This window comes from Siphateles boraxobius, unplaced genomic scaffold (genome assembly GCF_051911475.1).
Source record: "Siphateles boraxobius isolate OS27281-9 unplaced genomic scaffold, OSU_SipBor_1 10, whole genome shotgun sequence".
Taxonomy (NCBI): domain Eukaryota; kingdom Metazoa; phylum Chordata; class Actinopteri; order Cypriniformes; family Leuciscidae; genus Siphateles; species Siphateles boraxobius.
In genome coordinates this window covers 929,417-952,478 of record NW_027508700.1, presented here as the reverse complement: position 1 = coordinate 952,478, position 23,062 = coordinate 929,417, and the positions used below count along the sequence as shown (strand labels likewise).

The 23,062-nt window shown below is 47.9% G+C and overlaps 1 protein-coding gene across 4 annotated transcripts in view; it reads left to right on the top strand.

The window, feature by feature from the left end:
- The window catches only part of LOC143746266 (uncharacterized), a 192,550-nt gene that overhangs the window by 87,033 nt on the left and 82,455 nt on the right, over nucleotides 1-23,062 (top strand). For all 4 annotated transcript variants that reach the window (XM_077238109.1, XM_077238094.1, XM_077238101.1 and 1 more), the window contains exons 5-7: nucleotides 112-285; nucleotides 376-549; nucleotides 642-815. In XM_077238109.1, coding sequence (XP_077094224.1) covers nucleotides 112-285; nucleotides 376-549; nucleotides 642-815 — 522 coding nt within the window. The remainder of the gene's footprint in view (nucleotides 1-111; nucleotides 286-375; nucleotides 550-641; nucleotides 816-23,062) is intronic.

Below are 23,062 nucleotides of genomic sequence, written 5' to 3'. Positions count from 1 at the left end.
TTGCCAATTATTTATTCATCCATTTTTCTGTTTTTTAATGTGCTACTGCTGTCCCTTTAAAGAAAAGCACCCTGAACCCCAACTTATTGTGCATTATTTACTCTCTTCTAGACTTGTTGGCTGTAATCTCACTGGTCGGGATTGTGAAATTGTGTCATCAGCTCTACAATCCTCAAACTCTGTCCTGAGAGAGCTCGACCTGAGTAACAATGACCTGCAGGATTCAGGAGTGAAGATTATTTCTGATGGACTGAAAAGCCCAAACTGTCAGCTGCAGATACTGAGGTATTTAAGAACATATGAGAGATTATTTACAGTCTGCCGGTCATAATGTCGATGTGTGTTTCTAGATGTTCTGACTGTGTGTGTCTGTAGGTTGTCTGGCTGTATGGTGACAGAGGAAGGCTGTGGTTATGTGTCTTCAGCTCTGAGTTCAAACCCATCACACCTGAGAGAGCTGGATCTGAGTAACAATGACCTGCAGGATTCAGGAGTGAAGATTATTTTTGATGGACTGAAAAGCCCAGACTGTCAGCTGCAGATACTGAGGTATTTAAGAACATATTAGAGATTATTTACAGTCTGGCGGTCATAATGTAGATGTGTGTTTTTGTAGATGGTCTGACTGTGTGTGTCTGTAGGTTGTCTGGCTGTATGGTGACAGAGGAAGGCTGTGGTTATGTGTCTTCAGCTCTGAGTTCAAACCCATCACACATGAGAGAGCTGGATCTTAGTAAAAATGGCCTGCAGGATTCAGGAGTGAAGGTTATTTCTGATGGACTGAGAAGCCCAAACTGTCAGCTGCAGATACTGAGGTATTTAACCTGTTAAGCTTTACCAGGACGAGGACACACTGAATCGTTCTTTGTTTAAATAGTTCAAAGTTACTATTAGTGTAATGTTATTACCTTTTTACTTAACCAGATGATCTCATTGAGTTTTAAAACCTCTTTTTCAAGAGAGACCTGGCCAAAATGGCAGCATATTAACAGTGCACAGTTACAAATACGAACACCAAGCACATGCAGAACAACAAGGAACATTTAACAAGATCCTCAAGATACATTAACAAACAACATCAGACTACTTAAAAGTACAATTTATACATACCATAAGTTTAAAAGATTTAGTAATTTTAAAAACAGTGACAGCAATTTATGGCATCTATTTCCAAAACTTTCATGCGTTGTTTAAATTCACCAAAAGAAATCAGAATTCGCAATTGCAAATCAGTCTGTAATGTGCTCCAGGTGGCTGGGGCTGCATAACTAAAAGCCTTCTTACCAAGCTCTGTGCAAACCGTAGGTACAGATAACAAGTACAAGTTACCGGAGTGCAAATTATAAGAACTGATGTTACGTGACATATAGGAGAAAAGATAAGAGGGAAGCTTATCCAGCATAGATTTATAAATAAAAGTAAGCCAATGTATGTGCCTCCTCACTGACAATGAGGGTCATTTTGTACTAGGTACAATGGTGTGTTGATGCTTTACATCCAGTCACAAATCTTAACCCTCTGGGAACCAAGGTGTTTTTGGGGCCCTTGGGATGTTTGCACATGCACTGACATTTGTGCTTTTTTCAGTTATTTATAAACATGTTAATGGCAAAAGTGTAAATTCACTCTACATAGCACAAACGGGGCTACCATAATATGTGAGCAACATGTATGTACATGTTTGTATAGAATAATGTTTATGCGTGGTTATTGAAAAAAATAAAAATGAAAGTTGCTGAATAAGACCACAAAACACATACTAAATATGTGTCCACAAGACTTTTGACTAATGGATGTTGTCGCTTCAAGTTCTGGCTTCAAAATGATGTGAAAATCATCCTGCCTAATCGTTCATATAAAACATTACATTGATTTAAATTTTGTAAAATTTTGTTTGGAAAGGCAATATGTGTGGGCGTGAACGGCCCAATCCCTATCATGATTAATTCACACCTGAGAAGACTATGTCTCGCATAATCAGCCTTTCATTCAGGTGTGTCACACAAGAAAGAATGTAAGGAGGAAAAAAAAAAGAAAAAGAAAATTAAAAATTAGAAAAAATTAAAAATTAAAAATTAAAAAAAAGAAAAATTATATATATATATATATATATATATATATATATATATATATCAGTGTCACATGATCCTTCAGAAATCATTCTAATATGCTGATTTGATGCTCAAGAAACATCTCTCATTATTATCAATGTTGAAAACAGTTATTTACATTTTTATTTCAGGATTCTTTGATAAATAGAAAGTTCAAAAGAACAGCATTTATCTGAAATAGAATCTTTTGTAACATTAAACACTACCGTTCAAAACTTTGGGGTCAGTAAGTATTTTTTATTTTATTTTTGGGGGGAAATAAATAAAATAAATCAATACTTTTATTTGTTCCCTGGAATGTTCTCCATTCGCCCGTACCCTTTGAGATCTTCTGGTCAGAAAATCTAAAATCCAGGCCACCAGACACTTAGGAACATTAAATTCAGAAAGCAAACGTTCAGCTAAATGTCACAGCTCTGTCTTCCTTGTCTGGGTTTCCTTGTAGTTTAGTGACAGAGCTGTGACACTCCCAGGTTGTCGTGTGTTTGTGTCTTGTCTAGTCTGTTGTGAGCACATGGCTGTTATGTTGTTCCTTGTGCCATGTGCTCTTCTGTCTATTGTCAGCCCCTCCCATCTCGCTATCTGTTTAGTGATTAACGTTCTTCACCTGGGTTGTCTCGTTAGTCTCCTGTGTTTGGTTCCTATATAGTCTCCTTTTTGTTTGCAGTCCAGTGCTGGTTCGTTGTACATGTCACGTGTCTTCGTGTTCCTCCCGAGATGTCTAAGCCCTGAAGTTTGTACCTACCCTGTTTGTTTTGTTATTAAATCACTCTGCATCTGAATCCACGTCTCTTGTCTACCATTCCGTGACACTAAAAGGATTGGTCGAATAGTATTAAACGCTGAAGAAAAATCTATAAATAATAAACGAGCATGATGCTTACCGATATCCACATGTTTATATATGTAATTTAAGAGTGTCAGAGTGGCATCCTCCACACTCCTATAGGCAAATTGTAGCGGATCAATCAGCTGACTAGTATGCTCTACGAGCCAAGATTTAACAATTCTCTCAAAACACTTCATTAATAATGATGTTAAAGAAATTGGTCTAAAATCATTCATTTGTTTGGCATTGGTCTTTTTAGGAATTGGTACAATAATTGATTTTTTCCACACTGAGGGTACTCTGTGTAATTTCAATGAGGTCTGAAAAAAAAAGACTAATATCACAGAGCTGATAAGCACAACTCTTCAAAACTCTCCCACTGTCTTTATTTGGCCCAGGGTGTCACGAACACACACGGGGAAAGACAGATCCGATTGCAGTATGTTTATTAAAGGGGTAATCCGTACTCACAATCCAGTCCAAGCAAGGTTCAAAATCCAAAAGGCAGTCCAAAACATAAAACACCAACAAGTCACAGGCAAAGGCAGGGCACAGAAGTGTGAGGACATTAAACAATGACTCCATGACAAACACTAAACCAGACAGGGTATATATACACAGAACTAACAAGGTGATGGGAAACAGCTGTGTGCAATGAACAGATGAGTGGCAGAACAGAATGCTGGGAAATGTAGTCTATTGTGAATGACACCGCGAAAACGAGGACCTCTAGTGAACCCCAGGGAAACACAACCAGACACTGTGACAGAACCTCCCCTCTACGGAGCGGCTACCAGACGCTCCATGACAGAAAACAAGACAAAACAAGAGTCCAGGAGGGAGGTGGAACAGTGGAGGATCAGGGGGAGGGATGGGGGGCCAGGTCCATGGAAAGGAACAGAAACAGGGGGTGATGGTTTAGCCGGCGGCCAGGGCGAAGCAGACAGTCCATCGGGCGGCCAGGGCGAAGCAGACAGTCCATCGGGCGGCCAGGGCGAAGCAGACAGTCCATCGGGCGGCCAGGGCGAAGCAGACAGTCCACCGGGCGTCCAGGGCGAAGCAGACAGTCCACCGGGCGGCCAGGGCGAAGCAGACGACCCATCGGGCGGCCAGGGCGAAGCAGACGACCCATCGGGCGGCCAGGGCAAAGCAGACGACCCATCGGGCGGCCAGGGCAAAGCAGACGACCCATCGGGCGGCCAGGGCGGTGCAGACCAGGGCAAAGATGACCACTCGGGCGGCCACGGCTCAGGAACAGACACCGGCTCAGGAACAGACACCAGAACCGTAACAGCCGCAAGGACAGACACAAACATCGGCTCAGGAACAGACACCAGAACCGTAATAGCCACAAGGACAGACACAAACACAGAAACAAACATTGGCTCAGGAACAGCAGACACTGGCTCCGGCTCAGGAACAGCAGACACTGGCTCCGGCTCAGGAACAGCAGACACTGGCTCCGGCTCAGGAACAGCAGACACTGGCTCCGGCTCAGGAACAGCAGACACTGGCTCCGGCTCAGAAACAGCAGACACTGGCTCCGGCTCAGGAACAGCAGACACTGGCTCCGGCTCAGGAACAGCAGACACTGGCTCCGGCTCAGGAACAGCGGGCATGACAGCGGGCATGACGGGTCCGAAAGGCACATCTAGGATTCTGGCCAGACGTTCGAAGTAGCCCAATAATATTTCAGAGACCCCGAGAATCGGTTTCAGGACCACTGGCTCTGGATTCAACGGACTCGGGATCACCGGACCTGGGACCACCGGAACTGGGACCACCGGACTCGGGACCATCGGACTCGGGACCACCGGACTCGGGACCACCGGAACTGGGACCACCGGAACTGGGACCACCGGAACTGGGACCACCGGAACTGGGACCACTGGACTCAGGACCACCGGGACAGTCACGGAGGAAGTCTTCCTTTTCCTCCTCCGTTTCGGGAACACCGGAACTGGAACCACCGAAACAGGGACCACCGGAACCAGCGGTGAAGGAAGCTCTGGTCTGGACGGAAACCACGGCGAACAGAGCTCTGGGCTGGACGGAATCAGTGGCGGATGGGACCCTGGACTGGACATCACCAACCCAGGGTCGAAGAGGGGCCAGAGTGGAGAATGGTGTTGGGGTTCCTCTCGACCACCTCCTCCCCTGCGGCCTCCACGGGTCCCACGAAATTTGACCAACCGGGTCCCTGGTCAAAACAATTGTCTTCTATCCCGCCCGGTGGCTGGGGAAGAGACATTGCGAAACATACCCATGGATCTTGAGGACGGAGTCGTTCTGTCACGAAAACACATGGGGAAAGACAGATCCAATTGCTGTATGTTTATTAAAGGGGTAATCCGTACTCACAATCCAGTCCTAGCAAGGTTCAAAATCCAAAAGGCAGTCCAAAACATAAAACACCAACAAGTCACAGGCAAAGGCAGGGCACAGAAGTGTGAGGACATAAAACAACGACTCCGTGACAAACACTAAAACAGACAGGGTATATATACACACAGAACTAACAAGGTGATGGGAAACAGCTGTGTGCAATGAACAGATGAGTGGCAGAACAGAATGCTGGGAAATGTAGTCTATTGTGAATGACACCGTGAAAACGAGGACCTCTAGTGAACCCCAGGGAAACACAACCAGACACTGTGACACAGGGCTTTTATTTTGTTGGGTGGTCTGTACAACCCTCAAAACAGAAGCTTTATCAATTTGCAGATATTCCTCCGTTTTCAAACCAGAATAAAAATCCCTACTCATTTTATTAAAATCGTGTGTATCGAATCGTCTAAAAAAATCATTGAATTCATCTGCTATCTCTCCCTTTCCTATCCTAAACTCAGTCAAAATAGTTCCAGTTAATTCTTTATTTTTTACACCAGCCATTACTTTTATTTCTTTCCATGCTGACTGAATATTTCCCTTAATAAACTTCTCCTCCATTGATTCCCTATATTTCAATTTTGCCCTCCTAATTTCTCATTTTTATTTCCTTATTAACCTGCCTCTTTTCCAAATCTGTTCCTTGGTAAAAAACCTGTTTCTTCTCATTTAACACATATTTCAATGATTTTGTCACCCAAGGCTTATTATTTGAGTACCGTATTTTCCGGACTATAAGTCGCTCCGGAGTATAAGTCGCATCAGCCCAAAAATGCGTCATGACGAGGAAAAAAACATATATAAGTCGCACTGGACTATAAGTCGCATTTATTTAGAAATGTATTTAACAAAATCCAAGACCAAGAAAAAGTTATTTAAACAGACTTTAATTTATTAAAACAAAAGGCATTTAAGTTATTCAGCTACACACAATAGCACAAAGAACAACAGGCTGAATATGTGTCCGGTATGTTGTTAACGTAACACATCAACAGTTAGCTACACAATAGCATAAAGAACATACCTGAGAGGCTGAATAGGATCAAATAAAATAAAAAAAACATAACAAGACAGCGAGTCCAACAGTTATCGGTTAAGCAATTTCACCAAGCTCCCGCGATCTTATTCCACATCACTGAAGAGAGATTTTTTCAGCGGTAAAACTAGCTGTAGTCTAGAGCGCATAGAGCGCTCTCTCGTGGCTGTAGACGGTAATGTCACCCCCAATTTCGGCAAATGATGCATTCACGTCATACCACAAATACATCAAAAACTCGCAAATAATAATCTGGGGCCGTCAGCGATCCTGTGACGAGTAAATCTTGGTAATTTTGATATATAAGTCGCACCTGACTATAAGTCGCAGGACCAGCCAAGGTATGAAAAAAAGTGCGACTTATAGTCCGGAAAATACGGTAGATTCTTACATTTTTCCTAGGTATCACAGACTCTTCACAAAAGTGAATATAAACTCACAACATCAGCTAGGTCATCATTGTCTTCACAGGAAGTTTTAAAAATATCCCATTCAGTCCTATCAAAACAGTCTTGTAACTGTAGGATATTATCATCAGTCCATCTTTGAAAAGACGCAATGACTGGCCTTGTTCTCTTCAACACTGGTTTATAACATGGTTGCAAAAACACTGCATTATGGTCTGCACAACCAATTGGGGGTCTGGCAAAGGATCTATAAGCATTCAGAATTGACCCCATAACATAAATCAAGTGTTTTTTGATGACGTGTAGGACAGTCAATATATTGCTGGAAATTTAAAATTCCCTCCAAGGAACATTTGTTAAAATCCCCCATAATAAAATGGGGAGCATCCGGTGAACGCAACTGATACCGCTGTACCACCTGACTGATGATATCTGCTGCCTTCTGAGCATCAGATTTCGGGTGAATATATACCACTGAAACAAAAAGTTGCTGAAATTCTCTTGGCAAATAAAAAGGCCGGATGGATACAGTCAGTAGTTCTATATCAGCAGTACACATTTCCTCATGTACAATCACTGTCTTTGCCCATCGATTGTTCACGTACAAACAGACTCCTCCTCCTTGAGACTTCCCTGTGACTGAAGGGTCACGGTCCAGCCGTAGAGGTGCCCCAAACCCATCCAGAGACAGTTCGGTGTCACAATCCTTCCCGTTTAACCAGGTCTCTGTCAATGCAATCATACAAGCATCTCTGTACTCCCGCAAACAGCGCACATTTGCCTGCAGCTCATTCATTTTACTTCGTAAGGATTGCACATTCGTGAGAATTATACTGGGCAGTGGGATTCACTTAAACCCCAACTTTTTTAGCTTTGGTCGGATTCCTCCGCGCTTCCCCCTCTTCCTCGTCTTGATATTAAAATCCCAATTTCCGTACCTTGTGTTCCCTTTCAAGGGAACTTCGAGCTGCGTCAAACGCTGCGGGAACGCCCCTGCGTTGTGCGTCATGAAGCACGTATGGAATCAGCCCAATGGAGAGATGAAACGTCATAGGCGGGTGACGTCATCGACCAGGAAACTATAAAGCACCCCAAAAACACAAGCGCATTAGCTTCTGTGCTTTCAGTCGCGCTACATGTGAATCTGTCCCTGTGTGATATTGTCTGTCTTACATACCCTGCACCACACAAACAATTTATCCCTATATATATATATATTGAGAGATTATGGCGGACGAACAGCAGTTTAGAAAGTGTGTTCCTCCCTGCTCGCGTTATTTAACGAGCGGGGATACACATGATCTTTGTGTTGTTTGTTTGGGAGTTCAGCATGCCCAGTTTGCTCTCGAGGGAGCAGACTGTGAGCATTGCGAGCGTTTGCCGTTAAGGACGCTCCGCTCCCGCCGATCGCTCTTTGAGGAGAGCGGTTCGGTGAGCGCTCCCCGCGGTTCGGGTCCCGCTTCTGCCGAGGCAGAGCGGCGGCGCTTATCGTGGGGATCGCAGATGGATCTCACAGCGGGGTTTGAGACGGGCTCTGCCTTATCTCTCCCTTCACCTGTGAGATCCAGTGCCTCAGTCCCGGGTTCGGAAGCACGCGCTGCGGTTTCTTCCGCTCGGGCTGAGGCACCAATGCTGCAGCTATCCAGTTCTGAGGAACTTGATGTTGTTAGTGTTGAGGGAGATGTGGAGGATTCGCCACCCCACACTCCTGAGAGTGATGAGCTTATGAAGGTGTTAACAAGAGCTGTTGAAAAACTTAATATTGAATGGCCAGTGACTAGACAGGAGTCTGTTTCTAAATCAAAGTTGGATGAGAGATTTTTGCCGTCACGTGTGCAGCCTCCACGCCGGTGCCTGCCGTTTTTCCATGATCTCCACACCGAGGTGTCGAAATCATGGAGAAAACCGGTGTCATATAGAGTGTTTAGTCCCCAGACTTCAACATACGCTAATATTATGGGAGCCAAGGCTCATGGTTATGGTGCTTTGCCTCGTGTGGAAGAGACGCTTGCGAGCCATCTCTCCCCCGAAGCAGCATCATCTTTTAAGGCACCGGCATTACCCACCAAGCCTTTAAGAAACACTTCGGCTTTGGTGGGTAAAGCATATTCGGCAGCAGGTCAGGCTGTGTCATGTCTGCATACTATGTCAATCTTGCAGGCATACCAGGCTGATCTGCTAAGGGACATGAGTGAGAGTGAGGAGGTCAGTACTGACGTAGTTCGCGAACTGCGTCAGGCTGCTGATTTATCCCTGCGTGCCACCAGAGAATCGGCCAAATTAATGGGTCGTTCTATGGCAGCTCTGGTGGCCGCAGAAAGACATTTGTGGTTAAATCAGACTAATATTAAAGAGAGAGAAAAAGCTTTTCTTTTAGATGCTCCTCTTTCTCCCATGGGGTTGTTTGGTGATGCTGTGAATTCAGTTATCGATAAATTCCAAGAAGAAAAGAAACAAACTGCAGCTTTTAAAAAGTTTCTTCCCCTTAAAGTTCATGTCCCTGGGGCTGCTGGGCGGGAGCAGCCCCGGCCGTCTTCGAGCTCATCACATAGAGCGCAGCAGAGGCAGAGTGTCGCGTCTCGTGCTCCCCCTGCTGGACAGTGGGCTCAGCCGCGACACTCTCAGCCGAAGCCTTCTCCCAGTAGAACTGATCTGAGGACAGTTATATTGGCTAAGAAGGCTTCGGCTAAGAAGAAGTCCTGACGCCAAGCCGTTCAGGATGCTGAGGGTGGTTCCCACCGAGGCGGAAAGGTGTTCACCTCTTTTTACGGTGCCCATTCCTCCTCGGTGCCCTCAGGGGCTCGTTCTGCCAACCCCGCCTTTATGCCGGGGCACAGACGATCCCAGCGAGCGCTTTCCCGAGGGACGCTCGCTCCCTCTGAGGAGGGTCTCAGAGCGGTCAGACCAGTTGTTCCCTGCCGGTGCGCCGTTACAGGGCGCTGCGTCTGCTGCTCAAGTTACACCAGAGGCCAGTCTCGAGAGGCTGGTACCCTTAGTAGAATTTCTGGCAGAGTGGAAAAGCCTTCCAAAAATATCTCATTGGGTCCTGCAGACAGTAGAAAAGGGTTATGCTATCCAGTTCAGGTGTCGTCCACCAAAATTCAGAGGGGTTCTGCACACAGTGGTGGGCCCCGAGCAGGCTCTGGTATTGGAACAAGAGGTGAAAACGCTCCTTCAAAAAGAGGCTATAGAACGGGTTCCTCCTCCCAGTTTGGAGTCAGGTTATTACAGCCGATATTTCATCGTTCCAAAGAAGGATGGGGGGTTGCGTCCAATTTTAGACCTACGCATATTGAATCGCTCGGTTGGGAAGCTAAAATTCAAGATGCTCACTATCAAGCAGATCGTGTCTCAAATCAGGTCCGAGGACTGGTTTGTCACGATAGATCTGAAGGACGCATACTTCCATGTGTCCATCCTTCCACAACACAGGAAGTTCCTGAGGTTCGCCTTCGGGGGCGAGGCGTACCAGTACAGGGTTCTTCCGTTTGGCCTAGCTTTATCTCCCCGCACTTTCACGAAATGCATGGATGCAGCACTAGTGCCTCTGAGGCTTCAGGGCATTCGTATTCTCAATTACATCGACGATTGGTTGATTTTAGCTCAGACCGAGCAGATGGCGGTTCGGCATCGAGATGTCGTCCTCGCTCATATCAGAAAGTTGGGGTTGAGGCTGAACGCAAAGAAAAGTGTATTATCTCCTTCCCAGAAGACCACATTTCTGGGTGTCGTTTGGGATTCGGTATCGATACGGGCGCGACTCTCTCCGACCCGCATCGCTTCGATTCTCTCAGCTGTGAAACAAGTGAAGCTAGGCCAGCTACTCACTGTCAAGCAGTTTCAGAGACTGTTGGGTCTGATGGCAGCAGCGTCCAACGTTATACCTTGCGGCCTGTTGTACATGAGACCGCTACAGTGGTGGCTCAGGACCAAGGGATTCTCCCCGAGGGGAAATCCGCTCCGCACGTTCAAAGTCACGCGGCGCTGCCTTCGTGCTCTGGTCATGTGGAGAGAAACTTGGTTCCTATCCAAAGGTCCTGTGCTGGGGGCTCTTTGTCGTCGCATAACGCTAACGACGGATGCTTCCCTCACAGGGTGGGGGGCGGTCATGAGTGGTCGCCCAGCCCAAGGTCTGTGGCAGGATCATCATCTTTCGTGGCACATAAATTGTCTAGAGATGTTGGCTGTGTTTCAGGCTCTGAAACACTTCCTAACAGACCTGAGAGGCCATCATGTGTTAGTTCAATCAGACAACACGTCGGTGGTCTCTTATATAAATCATCAGGGGGGCCTGCGGTCTCGCCGGCTTTACAAGTTGGCCCGTCAGATCCTCCTGTGGTCCCAAGGGAAGCTACTATCTCTGAGAGCAATGTATCTCCCTGGGTATTTGAATGTGGTAGCAGACTCCCTGTCGAGGCAGGGGCCGAGGCCAGGGGAATGGAGACTCCACCCCGAGGTGGTGGAGCTCCTTTGGTTGAGTTTCGGTCGCGCCGAGGTGGACCTATTCGCTTCCAAGGAGACCACTCATTGTCATCGGTGGTTCTCCATCACTCTTCCAGCCCCCCTGGGGTTGGATGCTATGGTGCAGCCGTGGCCGAGGTCACGTCTGTACGCCTTTCCCCCGATTGCTCTGTTACCAGGAGTTCTGGAGAGGGTCCGCCGGGACGGGGTCAGTCTACTACTAGTAGCCCCGTTCTGGCCGGCCCGAGTATGGTTTGCGGACCTGATTTCTCTCCTGGACGGTTCTCCTTTGGAGCTCCCGGTCAGGAGGGATCTACTCTCCCAGGCGGGGGGCACGATACTTCACCCCCGCCCAGAATTGTGGAAACTGTGGGCTTGGCCTCTGAGGGGGCCCAGCTCATAGACTCCGGTCTCTCAACCGAGGTTGTTGAGACCATTCTTAACTCCAGAGCTCCATCCACGAGGAAGCTTTATGCCTTGAAGTGGAAACTTTTCACTTCTTGGTGTGGAGAACACCTGCAGGACCCAGTTAACTGCCCAGTGGGTGCAGTGCTGGAATTCCTGCAGGAGCGCTTCTCCACAGGGTTATCCCCCTCCACACTAAAGGTGTATGTGGCGGCACTAGCTGCTTACCACGTCCCTTTCAGTGGAGTTTCTCTTGGGAGACACCCGCTTATAACTCGTTTCCTCCGTGGCACTTTGAGGCTGAGGCCAGCAGTTCGTACGAGGGTGCCGACTTGGGATCTGGCCATTGTATTAGAAGGTCTTTCCCTAGCTCCTTTTGAACCTATCGAAGAAGTTCCCGAGAAGTTTCTCACTTTTAAGACTATCTTTTTGCTTGCTATCTCTTCACTAAAAAGAATCGGAGATTTGCAGGCTCTGTCGGTTTCACCCTCGTGCCTGGAATTTGCACCTGGCATGGTTAAAGCTTTTCTGCATCCTAGACCAGGTTACGTTCCTAAGGTTCCTACTAATATTGTTAGACCTACGGTTCTGCAGGCTTTCTGTCCTCCTCCATTTATGTCATCGGACCAGGAGAAACTTAATTCACTCTGCCCTGTTAGGGCATTAGACGCTTATGTCCACAGAGCTGCCCTGTGGAGGAAATCAGAACAACTTTTTGTATGTTTCGGGCCACCCAGGAAAGGGTGTCCGGCGTCTAAACAGAGAATGAGCAAGTGGGTGGTTGAGGCTATCTCACTTGCTTATGAGTCGGCTGGCCAGCCTTCACCTTTGGTTGTCCGAGCTCACTCTACCAGGAGTATGGCTGCTTCTAAAGCTCTTTTGTCGGGGGTTTCCCTGAGTGATGTTTGTGATGCGGCTGGATGGTCTTCACCGCATACTTTTATTAAGTTCTATGACCTAGACTTAAGCTCTACCCCTGGGGCACAGGTGCTCTCGTCCTCTGTGCGCTAGTCTCACATGACGGTCATTTGGTCCTATGGCGACGTGGGTATTCGCGTTCCCGCAGCGTTTGACGCAGCTCGAAGTTCCCTTGAAAGGGAACGTCTCGGTTACGTATGTAACCCTAGTTCCCTGATAGGGAACGAGACGCTGCGTCGCTCCGCCATACTCCCGGCACTCCCGTTAGCGCTTCCTTCAAGCCTATCAGAAGCTAATGCGCTTGTGTTTTTGGGGTGCTTTATAGTTTCCTGGTCGATGACGTCACCCGCCTATGACGTTTCATCTCTCCATTTGGCTGATTCCATACGTGCTTCATGACGCACAACGCAGGGGCGTTCCCGCAGCGTTTGACGCAGCGTCTCGTTCCCTATCAGGGAACTAGGGTTACATACGTAACCGAGACGTTTCCTTGCAAGTCCGTACTCCAGCTCGCCACAGTCCTTGGATAATTTCCACGCAATTGGAGCAACAATTCCCGGCTGTATTGTAGCGTTGGATATCGTGAGGATTCTCGAGCACTCCAAACAACCCTGAAACATGTCAAAAACGTCAAAAACCAAAACCAATCCATTTCGTCTGATGAATCTTAAATATATTAAAGAAAAAAATGCTTCGGGTAACTGAGTTTCAAACATAAAATAAAAACAAGGAACGAGAGACAACTTTTGTATACTAAGCACACCAAACACACGAGGCACACGCTACCGGTCGCTACAAAAGCAGCGCCCCCTTAAAAGTTTAAAAGTGACTTCTTTTAAAAACATAAAAAATCGTACCGACCCCAAACTTTTGAACAGCAGTGTAAATATATAATCCAAATATAAATTAAAGTCAAAAGCACATTTTTAGTACATAGTCATTCCTGGAAACAAATCCTGTTCAAATAGGCTATATGGGGCATTCTACAGAATTTGTTCAAAGTTGGAAACATCTTGAAAAGAAAATTGTCTTTCCCCATAAATTTCTTATAAAGTATTCTTTTTAAAAGTAGGCCAAAACATTTTATCATACATATTTTAAAGTTAAGGATTCATTAGTTTGATATAGCTTAAATTGGAACAAACACTATGATAACTTCTTAGTTGATGAGTTTATTTTTGAGAGAACATAGCCTACTATATCTTTAGCATATGAGCAGAAACTGGCTAAAAAAAGCTTATTTGATATTTTAGAATAAAAACTTTATAATCTATCCAAAACTACGAAATGTTGTCTTTCATATTTCATCTGTAACATAGTAAACATAAACAACAGCGCCCATCTGTGCCGTTAATTCATTCACACACAGAAACGTGATTCAAATTTAAACAGTCTTTTTGCGTTTACAGACACTATTCCATATCGCGATTAGAACAAAGCACAAGAATAAAAAACTTACTCACAATTCTGAGAGAACGATAATGAGATCGGCTGACACCTCTCTCTTTTTTTATAGATTACATAAACAGAGAATATTTATTTTAGTTTTGAATTAGATATTTTATAAGTACAAACTTAAATGATTATAAAGATATATTGCTCATGCCTGGGTGAATAGTATTCGCTGAGTTTTGTTTAAGTTTAGAGACGTGCTCCAGAAAAAAAGGTTAACGGAGATGGAGAGACAGAAAGCGCACCCTGTTTATTTTCTTTATTTTACAAAAGCGCAATGTTTTATTTCAATTGTAAGTGGACACTTAAAAAAATAGACATTCAACAGTTTATTTTTTTATATTTCTTAAGTCTTTATGACCTAAAAATGAATTTTAAGTCTATTTTCCTGCTATGTGAAAAAAAACGAGCAAAATGCGGAGGCGCGTTTTTGGTCCCCAGAAGGTTAATGCACTATGGTAGACAGTATCCAACAAAGATAAACATCGATCATTTCTATAGAGCAAGTCAACGTAATCGAGTGCAGTGAGAAAGGTTGCAGCAACCAATCTCCTGCTGGTTTTCCAAGAAAAACAGGCTTTGTTTCTAAAATAAAATCCTATTTTTAATTTGAGCTTTTGTACCAGTTTATCAATGTGCAACTTAAAAGAGAGCTGATTGTCAATTAATATACCCAAATATTTGTACAATTTGACTTGTTTGATCTGCTCACCATGTATAGTAAAAATTCTTGGAAGACTGTCCAGAGACTTCTTAGATTTTGAAAAAAGCATAATCTTAGTTCCCTTTCAGTCGATAACGTCAGATGTAGTCGACGGTCGACTGAATTGGGATCTCGCTAGAGAGCCTATCCTCTTCGAGTACTATTGAACGAGCCAATGTAATTGGCGTGCGTGATTCGCATCACACACGCCGCCCCCGCGGCGCAGGTATAAATACGGAAGTAGATGCACGCACTAGTTGCCTTTCGCTTCGGAGCCGATCGTTTGATGTCTCTGAGAGTGCTGTTGTCTACAACGAGCGAGTGTGTCGGTGTTCTTCAGGAAGACTCTCCCAGTGCTGGTGTTCTACAGCGCGAGTGCAGCGGTGATTGCGAGCTTTGAGCTCTCAACTGCTGTTTTAACAGCAACAAATTTCTAAATGTTTGTGTGTGTTAATGGCTGGTTAGAGGGCGGAAAAGTGAGTGCTTCACTGTTTCAGTTCTCTGTTCAGTGTTGCCGCGGTCATTCCCCTGTGTGCTCCGGCACTGGTGACGGTCCTATTTTCTGAAAGAGCAACACGGGTGCGTTTGCGTCTTTTTCAAGATGTCATTCCGCCCGTGCGTTTCTGGGTGCGGTCGTTCCCTGTCTCTCTCTGATGGTCACAACTGTTGTGTCACGTGTTTGGGCTTACACGCTGAGACAGCTTTTGTGGACAGCTCATGTTTTCACTGTGGGAACATGACTGTCGCAGTGTTGAGGGCGAGACTCGCCTTCGTTCGCGGAGAGCGAGTCCCCATTACCATGCCCCACCCTCGGGTGCTGTGTGGGATGGGTGACCGGAGGATAGTGTTGGATGTCCCGCCCGGTAACCATTCCCTGTGGGCTTCTCACTCCTCCCTTCCACTGCAACCACTGGAGCCTCCTGTGTTGTCTGCTGGTCCATCTGTAATGGGTGGGCCAGCGGTTTCACTCGGGGCTCCCCTGGAGGACAGGACGCCGATTGCAGCATCGGAGGGTGAGCTGACTTCTAGAGATGATGACTCGGCTGCATTGTCTCCCTCCGGGAGTTCAATGTTGCCCGAGCCGGATCCAGAATGATCAGATATGCTGAAACGGGCCGCCGAGGCTGCCGGGAGTTTGGTATATTGGGGCGGGCCGCGCTGGTTCTCAGCTCGCCGCCCCAGTGCCTTTCTTTCCCGAAATGCATGGAGAGCTTATCAGGTGGTGAACAGCATCTTTCTCTGCCAGAAACTGCCTGAATAGCTTTTCCCCCTCATTACCCTTGATGGAGGAACGGTGAAGGGTTGCGAGGTGTCCCTCCATTGGAGCGGTCTGTCGACAGAGGTGCACCTGTGTCCGGCGGCCGCTGCCTTTTGGAGGAATCCTCATCTCCCCCCTAAGGCCTGTGAGTTTTCGTCCGTTCCGACGGGCAGAGCTTACAAAGCCTGTGGGCAAGCCGCTTCCTCTTGCGTGCCATGGCGTTGCTGCAGGCTAGGGCAACCATGGCATGCACGAGGGTAATCCAGACCGTGCGCTCATAGGTGAGCACCGCACTGCATCCGACCTCACCCTCCGGGGCATGAGTGTCGTAGCGTGCGTGATCGGTCTGGCGATGTCCACCTTGGTGGTCCAGTAGCGCCTTCGTTGGCTCAGCCTGGTTGGTATGGCGGATGCGGACAAGGTTCGGTTCCTGGTCTCCCCAATTTCCCAGGTTGGGCTGGTCGGCGACGCGGTGGAGAACTGCATCCAACAGTTCTCTGCCGCTCAAGCGCAGACGGAGGTCATCCTACCTCTCCCGCAATAGGAGCAGGTGGTGAGCCTGCAAGCGCTGCCCTGGAGGAGGCAGATCCAGTCCTGGCTTCTCTGTCCGTTCGCTTGGACGTGTACAGAATGCAAGCCATAGACCTCAGACCAGCTCTACAAATATCTGTTGGAACTCAGCAGAGAGGGAAGGCTGTTTCCATGCAAAGTTGCACTTAGTGCTTGCCTTCATTTCGGTAAAAATCCGAGATGCAACATGTCCACTAAGGTGTTGAGCTCCTCTATGATGAGTGTAAAGTGCTCCGCCTGGGCGTTGACGATATGCTTTGCTAAACAGACTCTAGAGTTGGGGGCTGGACGACACCTAGTTGAACCGCTGCTTCCCGTGGGCTCCCTTCTCATGAAGCCAGTTTCACCGTGAGCCCGGTTCAAGTGTCGGCTTGCTGCGCCATTCCCCTCCTATGGACTGGATACGTGCACCTTTCTACTCCAGTTGAGTTCCATTAAAATTGAACCCTGTTGAGTTCCTCCACACCCCTCCGACGTCGGACGTGTGGAACGTCTGATGTTAGGCCTACCACTCGTAAGCAGTGTGGAACCTGTGTTAGGCTGGGTCCATATGTTGCGGTCCCTACGGCGACCCCATATGTGTATTCTTCCACGATACGGCTCCCTGTGGCGAGCCCGTGTCTTCCCTCGGCAGAGTCTCTCTGCCGTCACTGTCCGGTGTGTCTCCCCCTGTCTTAGGCTGGAGCCACCCCAGTGACATTCCATATGTTAGACTGCCCGGTTTCCGCCCAGTTCATATGTGTATTCTCCACGTTACCTCCCTCTGGGTTGGATGTGGCTTCCGCAGCGTCCCTTCCTTCCAATGTACGGGGAACGCTTTCCCAGTGGTCCTGTAGGAACAGCAGTGACTTCCCTGGCCTAAGCCCTGTCCTTCCCCGCCTTAAATTTGCGGGGGCATCAGGAGGCTTTGGTTTAGGCACTGGAAGGTGGCATAGTGTTCATGGTTAGTGGCTTGTTCAAAGGGTGATCCCATTTCAGTCGACCGTCGACTACGTCTGACGTTATGGACTGAAAGGGAACGTCCTGGTTGCGTATGCAACCCACCGTTCCCTGAATGAGGGAACAGAGGACGTAGTCCCCTTGCCACTACCGCTGGACCACCGCTGACCCCGGGTTACTCTCGGCTCCTCAGCAGAAGCAACTAGTGCGTGCATCCACTTCCGTATTTATACCCGCGCCGCGGGGGCGGAGTGTGTGATGCGAATCACGCACGCCAATTACATTGGCTCGTTCAATAGTACTCGAAGAGGATAGGCTCTCTAGCGAGATCCCAATTCAGTCGACCGTCGACTACGTCCTCCGTTCCCTCCTTCAGGGAACGGTGGGTTGCATTCGCAACCAGGACGTTCCCTTTCGAGGGAACTCAACACTGCGTCGAGAATCGACTCTTAGCGTGCGCTCCCTTAGCGTGCGTCTCTGAAGTATGAATGAAACTATTCCAATCCTGATTGGTGTTGCATCATGACGTAACATGTGACGGCATAACCGGATGCATAAAAGCGACGCCGGCACACACACACACTAGCTTTTCGCTCTTCAGCAAGCGCTCTATGTTACAACTGTCTGTCTTATTTGGTGTTGTTTGTCTATTCCTCATATATATATATTATGGCCAGCCAGCAGTTCAGAATGTGTGTGCACCCCTGTCCTCGTTTTATTACGGATGGGGACACGCATGTTTTGTGTGTGAACTGTTTCGGAGCGCAGCACGCCTAGGCAGCTCTCGAGGGAGCTGCCTGCGTACACTGTGAAGCACTACTCATGAGGGTCGTGCTTTGATGAGCTCGGTCAGGCTCGCGTTCCCCGCGTTTCTGGTCCCGCATCTGTTGAGGCGGCGCGGCGACTCAGATCGTGGGGTTCGCAGCGGGATCTTGCAGATGAGAATGAGACTGCTGCGGCACCTTCTCATTCTTCATCTGAAGATCCCGAAGCCCCTGTGAGTGGTGTAAAATCCCGCGCTGCGGCTTCTTCTGCCCACGACCAGGTCCCGGTGCTTGAGCTCTCTGCTTCCGAGGAGGCAGAGGTGATCAGCATCGAGGATGACCGTGAGTCGAGCGCGCCAGTTCACGGCCAGGCTTATGAGGAGCTGGTGGAGGTTGTGACTCGTGCCGTGGCCAGACTTAACATCAGCTGGCCACAAGATGAGCAGGGAACGCAAGTCGTAAGCAAGTTAGACGAGCGTTTCCTGCGGCACAGGTCACAGCCTCAGCGCCGGGGTTTGCCGTTTTTCCCCGATCTCCACAAAGAGATCTCGAGATCGTGGGATAAACCGCATTCGTCCCGTGTCTCCCATCCATCTTTTGTCGATTATAGCAATGTTGTGGGGGCACGGGATATGGGTTATGGGAAGATGCCTAAAGTCGAAGAAGCTGTAGCCGGTTATCTTTATCCTGAGTCGGCATCTTCCCTTAAAACCCCGGCGCTGCCTAGTAAGCCCTGCAGAGATACATCTGCTTTAATAGGCAGGGCTTACATGGCGGCAGGTCGGGCTGGTTCACGTCTACACTCTATGGCTATCTTGCAGGCATACCAGGTCGACCTCCTGAAAGATTTGGACGAGGGGGAGGGGCCAACTCCTGAAGATATTGCGGAGTTGCGCAAAGCCACAGATTTGTCTCTCCGGGCCACTAAAGAGACGGCCCGCGCTATTGGCCGCTCTATGGCAGCTATGGTGGCCACGGAGAGGCATCTGTGGCTCAATTTATCAGGTTTAAAGGAAAAAGATAAATCTGTTTTGCTGGATGCGCCGCTTTCGCCTTCTGGCCTGTTCGGCGACGCCGTTACATCGGTCGTCGACAGGTTTCTGGAGGCGAAGAAGCAATCTGCGGCGTTCCAGCAGTTCCTCCCCCGAAAATCGAAGTCCAAATCGAGTAGGGTGGGGCAAGAACATCAGCCCCAGCCATCAACCAGCTCCTCACACCGGGCAGAGCAAAGGGAGAGCGTTTCCTCTAGAGCCCCTCTAGGCGTTGTGTGGAACTCGACTACGATGCAGGCACGCATGTCTCCGGCGCGTATCGAGTCCATTCTGGCGATGGTGTCCAAGTTAAAGCTAGGCCAGGCCACTACTGTAAAGCAATTCCAAAGACTGCTGGGCCTCATGGCAGCGGCATCCAACATTATACCTTTGGGCCTGCTACACATGAGGCCCCTTCAGTGGTGGCTGAAAGCCAAGGGGTTTTCCCCCAAGGGGAATCCATTTCGTATGATCAGAGTAACGCGCAGATGCCTTCGTTCTCTAATAATATGGAAGAAACCTTGGTTCCTGTCCCAAGGGCCAGTGTTAGGACCGTCATGTCGCCGGAAAACCGTTTCGACAGATGCCTCCCTCACTGGCTGGGGCGCGGTCATGGACGGCCGCTTTGCCAGGGGTCTGTGGCAGGACCATCATCATTTTTGGCACATAAATTGTCTAGAGATGTTGGCTGTGTTCAGGGCTCTGAGGAGCTTCCTTCCAGACATCAAGGGTTACCATGTCCTAGTACGATCGGACAATACATCAGTGGTAGCTTATCTGAACCGACAAGGGGGACTCAGATCGCGCCCTCTGTGCAGACTGGCGCATCAGGTTATTCTCTGGTCCCAAGGGAAAATACTGTCTATCAGAGCTATGTATATTCCGGGGGTTCAGAATCAGGGAGCAGACATCCTGTCGAGGCAGGGGCTGAGGCCCGGGGAATGGAGACTTCATCCAGATGTGGTGAAGTTGATATGGGAGAGGTTTGGGCCCATGGAAGTGGATCTATTCGCGTCTCGAGGGACGTCCCACTGCCCACTTTGGTTCTCCCTCTCACATCCAGCCCCACTGGGGTTGGATGCCATGGTACAGGCCTGGCCGAGGCTTCGCCTGTATGCATTTCTCCCGATCGCTCTGCTTCCGGCAGTCCTGGAGAGGGTCCGTCAGGAGGGCATCAGTCTACTTCTGGTTGCCCCAATGTGGCCGACCCGAGTATGGTTTTCGGACATAATTTCGCTCCTGATAGCTCAGCCATGGCAGATTCCTCTGAGGAGGGATCTATTGTCTCAGGTGGAGGGCACAATCTTCCACCCTCACCCAGAGCTGTGGAAACTGTGGGCCTGGCCTCTGAGGGGGTTCAGTACCTAAACGCTGGTCTATCAGCCGGGGTGGTTGAAACCATACCTAGCTCTAGGGCTCCGTCTACTAGGAGATTATATGGCCTCAAGTGGAATGTTTTCGTCACTTGGTGTAGAGACCATAATTTAGACCCAGTTAACTGCCCGGGGGCTTCAGTTCTGGAGTTTCTTCAAGATCGTTTCTCTGCGGGTCTCTCCCCTTCCACGCTTAAGGTGTACGTGGCTGCCATTGCGGCTTTCCACGCGCCATTAAGTGATGGGCCTCTGGGGAGGCACCAGCTGGTCATTCGTTTTCTCCGTGGTACTTGGAGGATGAGACCGACAACCAGGTCCAGGGTTCCTGCCTGGGACCTAGCAGTGGTTCTGGAAGGGTTATCCCTGGTCCCCTTCGAACCTCTTCAGTCGGCTTCGCCTAAAGATCTTACCTACAAATTGGTCTTTCTCTTAGCCATCACCTCTCTTAAGAGGGTGGGAGATCTCCAAGCCCTGGCAGTGACACCAGCTTGCTTGGAGTTTGCCCCTGGCAAGGTTAAGGCCTTTTTGCACCCGAGACCGGGCTATGTGCCTAAAGTGCCTGCTAATACGGCTAGGTCTACGACCCTTCAGGCTTTCCATCCTCCACCTCATGTGTCGGCAGAAGAAGAGAAGCTTCATTTGCTCTGCCCCGTTAGAGCTTTGAGTATTTATCTCGAGAGGTCCTCTTCTTGGAGGAGGTCGGACCAACTGTTAGTGTGTTTCGGGTCACCTAGGAGAGGGCTCCCGGCATCCAAGCAAACCATTAGTAATTGGATTGTGCAGGCTATTGCCTTGGCTTATGAGGTGCGCAATTTGCCTTCACCTCTGGCCATAAGGGCTCATTCTACTAGAGGCATGGCGTCCTCTAGGGCCCTCCTCTCGGGAGTTCCCCTCCAGGAGATCTGTGAGGCAGCCGGTTGGGCTACCCCACACACTTTTATTAGGTTCTATAGTCTGCACCTCCCCAGTACGCCTGGCGCACGTGTGCTCTCGTCCTGCTGACTGCCTGAATCAGTTTCACTCCTGGGCAGGCCTGTTTTCGGTGCGTGGCCTAGTGGGCATTCGTTCCCCAAAGAGTCGATTCTCGACGCAGTGTTGAGTTCCCTCGAAAGGAAATGTCTCGGGTTATGACTATAACCCTTGTTCCCTGAGAAGGGAACGAGACACTGTGTCGTCCTGCCACGCCCCTCTGGGCCTGAGAGCATCTTGCTTCATTGCTAGGCTAGTGTGTGTGTGTGCCGGCGTCGCTTTTATGCATCCGGTTATGCCGTCACATGTTACGTCATGACGCAACACCAATCAGGATTGGAATAGTTTCATTCATACTTCAGAGACGCACGCTAAGGGAGCGTCCCCAAAGAGTCGATTCTCGACGCAGTGTCTCGTTCCCTTCTCAGGGAACAAGGGTTATAGTCATAACCCGAGACGTTTTCTCAACATTCAAAACTAGTTTAAGCTGATACAATTGTACCTGAACAAGGTTAAAAGAAGATTGTAAATAAGAAAAGCTTGGTGTAAAGTAGCAGCCTTACAATAAATAACAGTATCATCAGCATAAAAAATGGAAATGAGCCTGTGAGATGTCATCACCCAAGTTATTGATATAGATAGTAAATAAAATTGGACCTAAGACTGATCCTTGTGGTACACCACTAGATACACTCAGTGTTGCTGATTTGAGATTATCAAAATAAACACACTTAGTTCTATATGCCAAATGGTTGGTAAACCAATCAACAGTATGGTCAGAAAAAACAATATTACGTAGCTTTTCCACTAAAATGCAATGGTCCACTGTATCAAATGCTTTGGCTAAATCTATAAAAAGAGCTACACAGGTGTTCTTGCAGTCCCTTGCCTCAATGTCATTAACGACCTTCATTGTAGCAGTATTAGTACTGTGCTGCCTTCGAAACCCAGACTGTACATCAGACAAAATATGATTGGAAACCAAATAGTCCTTTAACCCTCTGGGGTCTGAGGTGTTTTTGGGGTCCTTGAGATGTTTTGTGATGTTTTGACATTTGTGCTTTTTTCAGTTGCTTATAAACATATTAAAAGCAAAGGTGTAATTACACTCTATTTAGCACAAACAGGGCTACCATAATATGTGAGCAAGATGTATGTACATGTTTGTATTTTTGAGAGAATATTGTTTATGCATGGTTATTGAAAAAACTAAAACTTAAAGTGTCTGAAATAAGGCCACAAAACACATACTAAATATGTGTCCACAAGACTTTTGACTAATGGGTGTTGTTGCCTAGAGTTTTTGCTTCAAAATGATCTGAAAATCATCCTGCCTAATTATTTACACAAAACAATACATTGATTTAAATTTTATAAGACACCTTTTGTTTGGAAAGGCAATATGCGTGGAGGCGTGTTCACACCTGAGAAGACAAAGGCCGGATAAT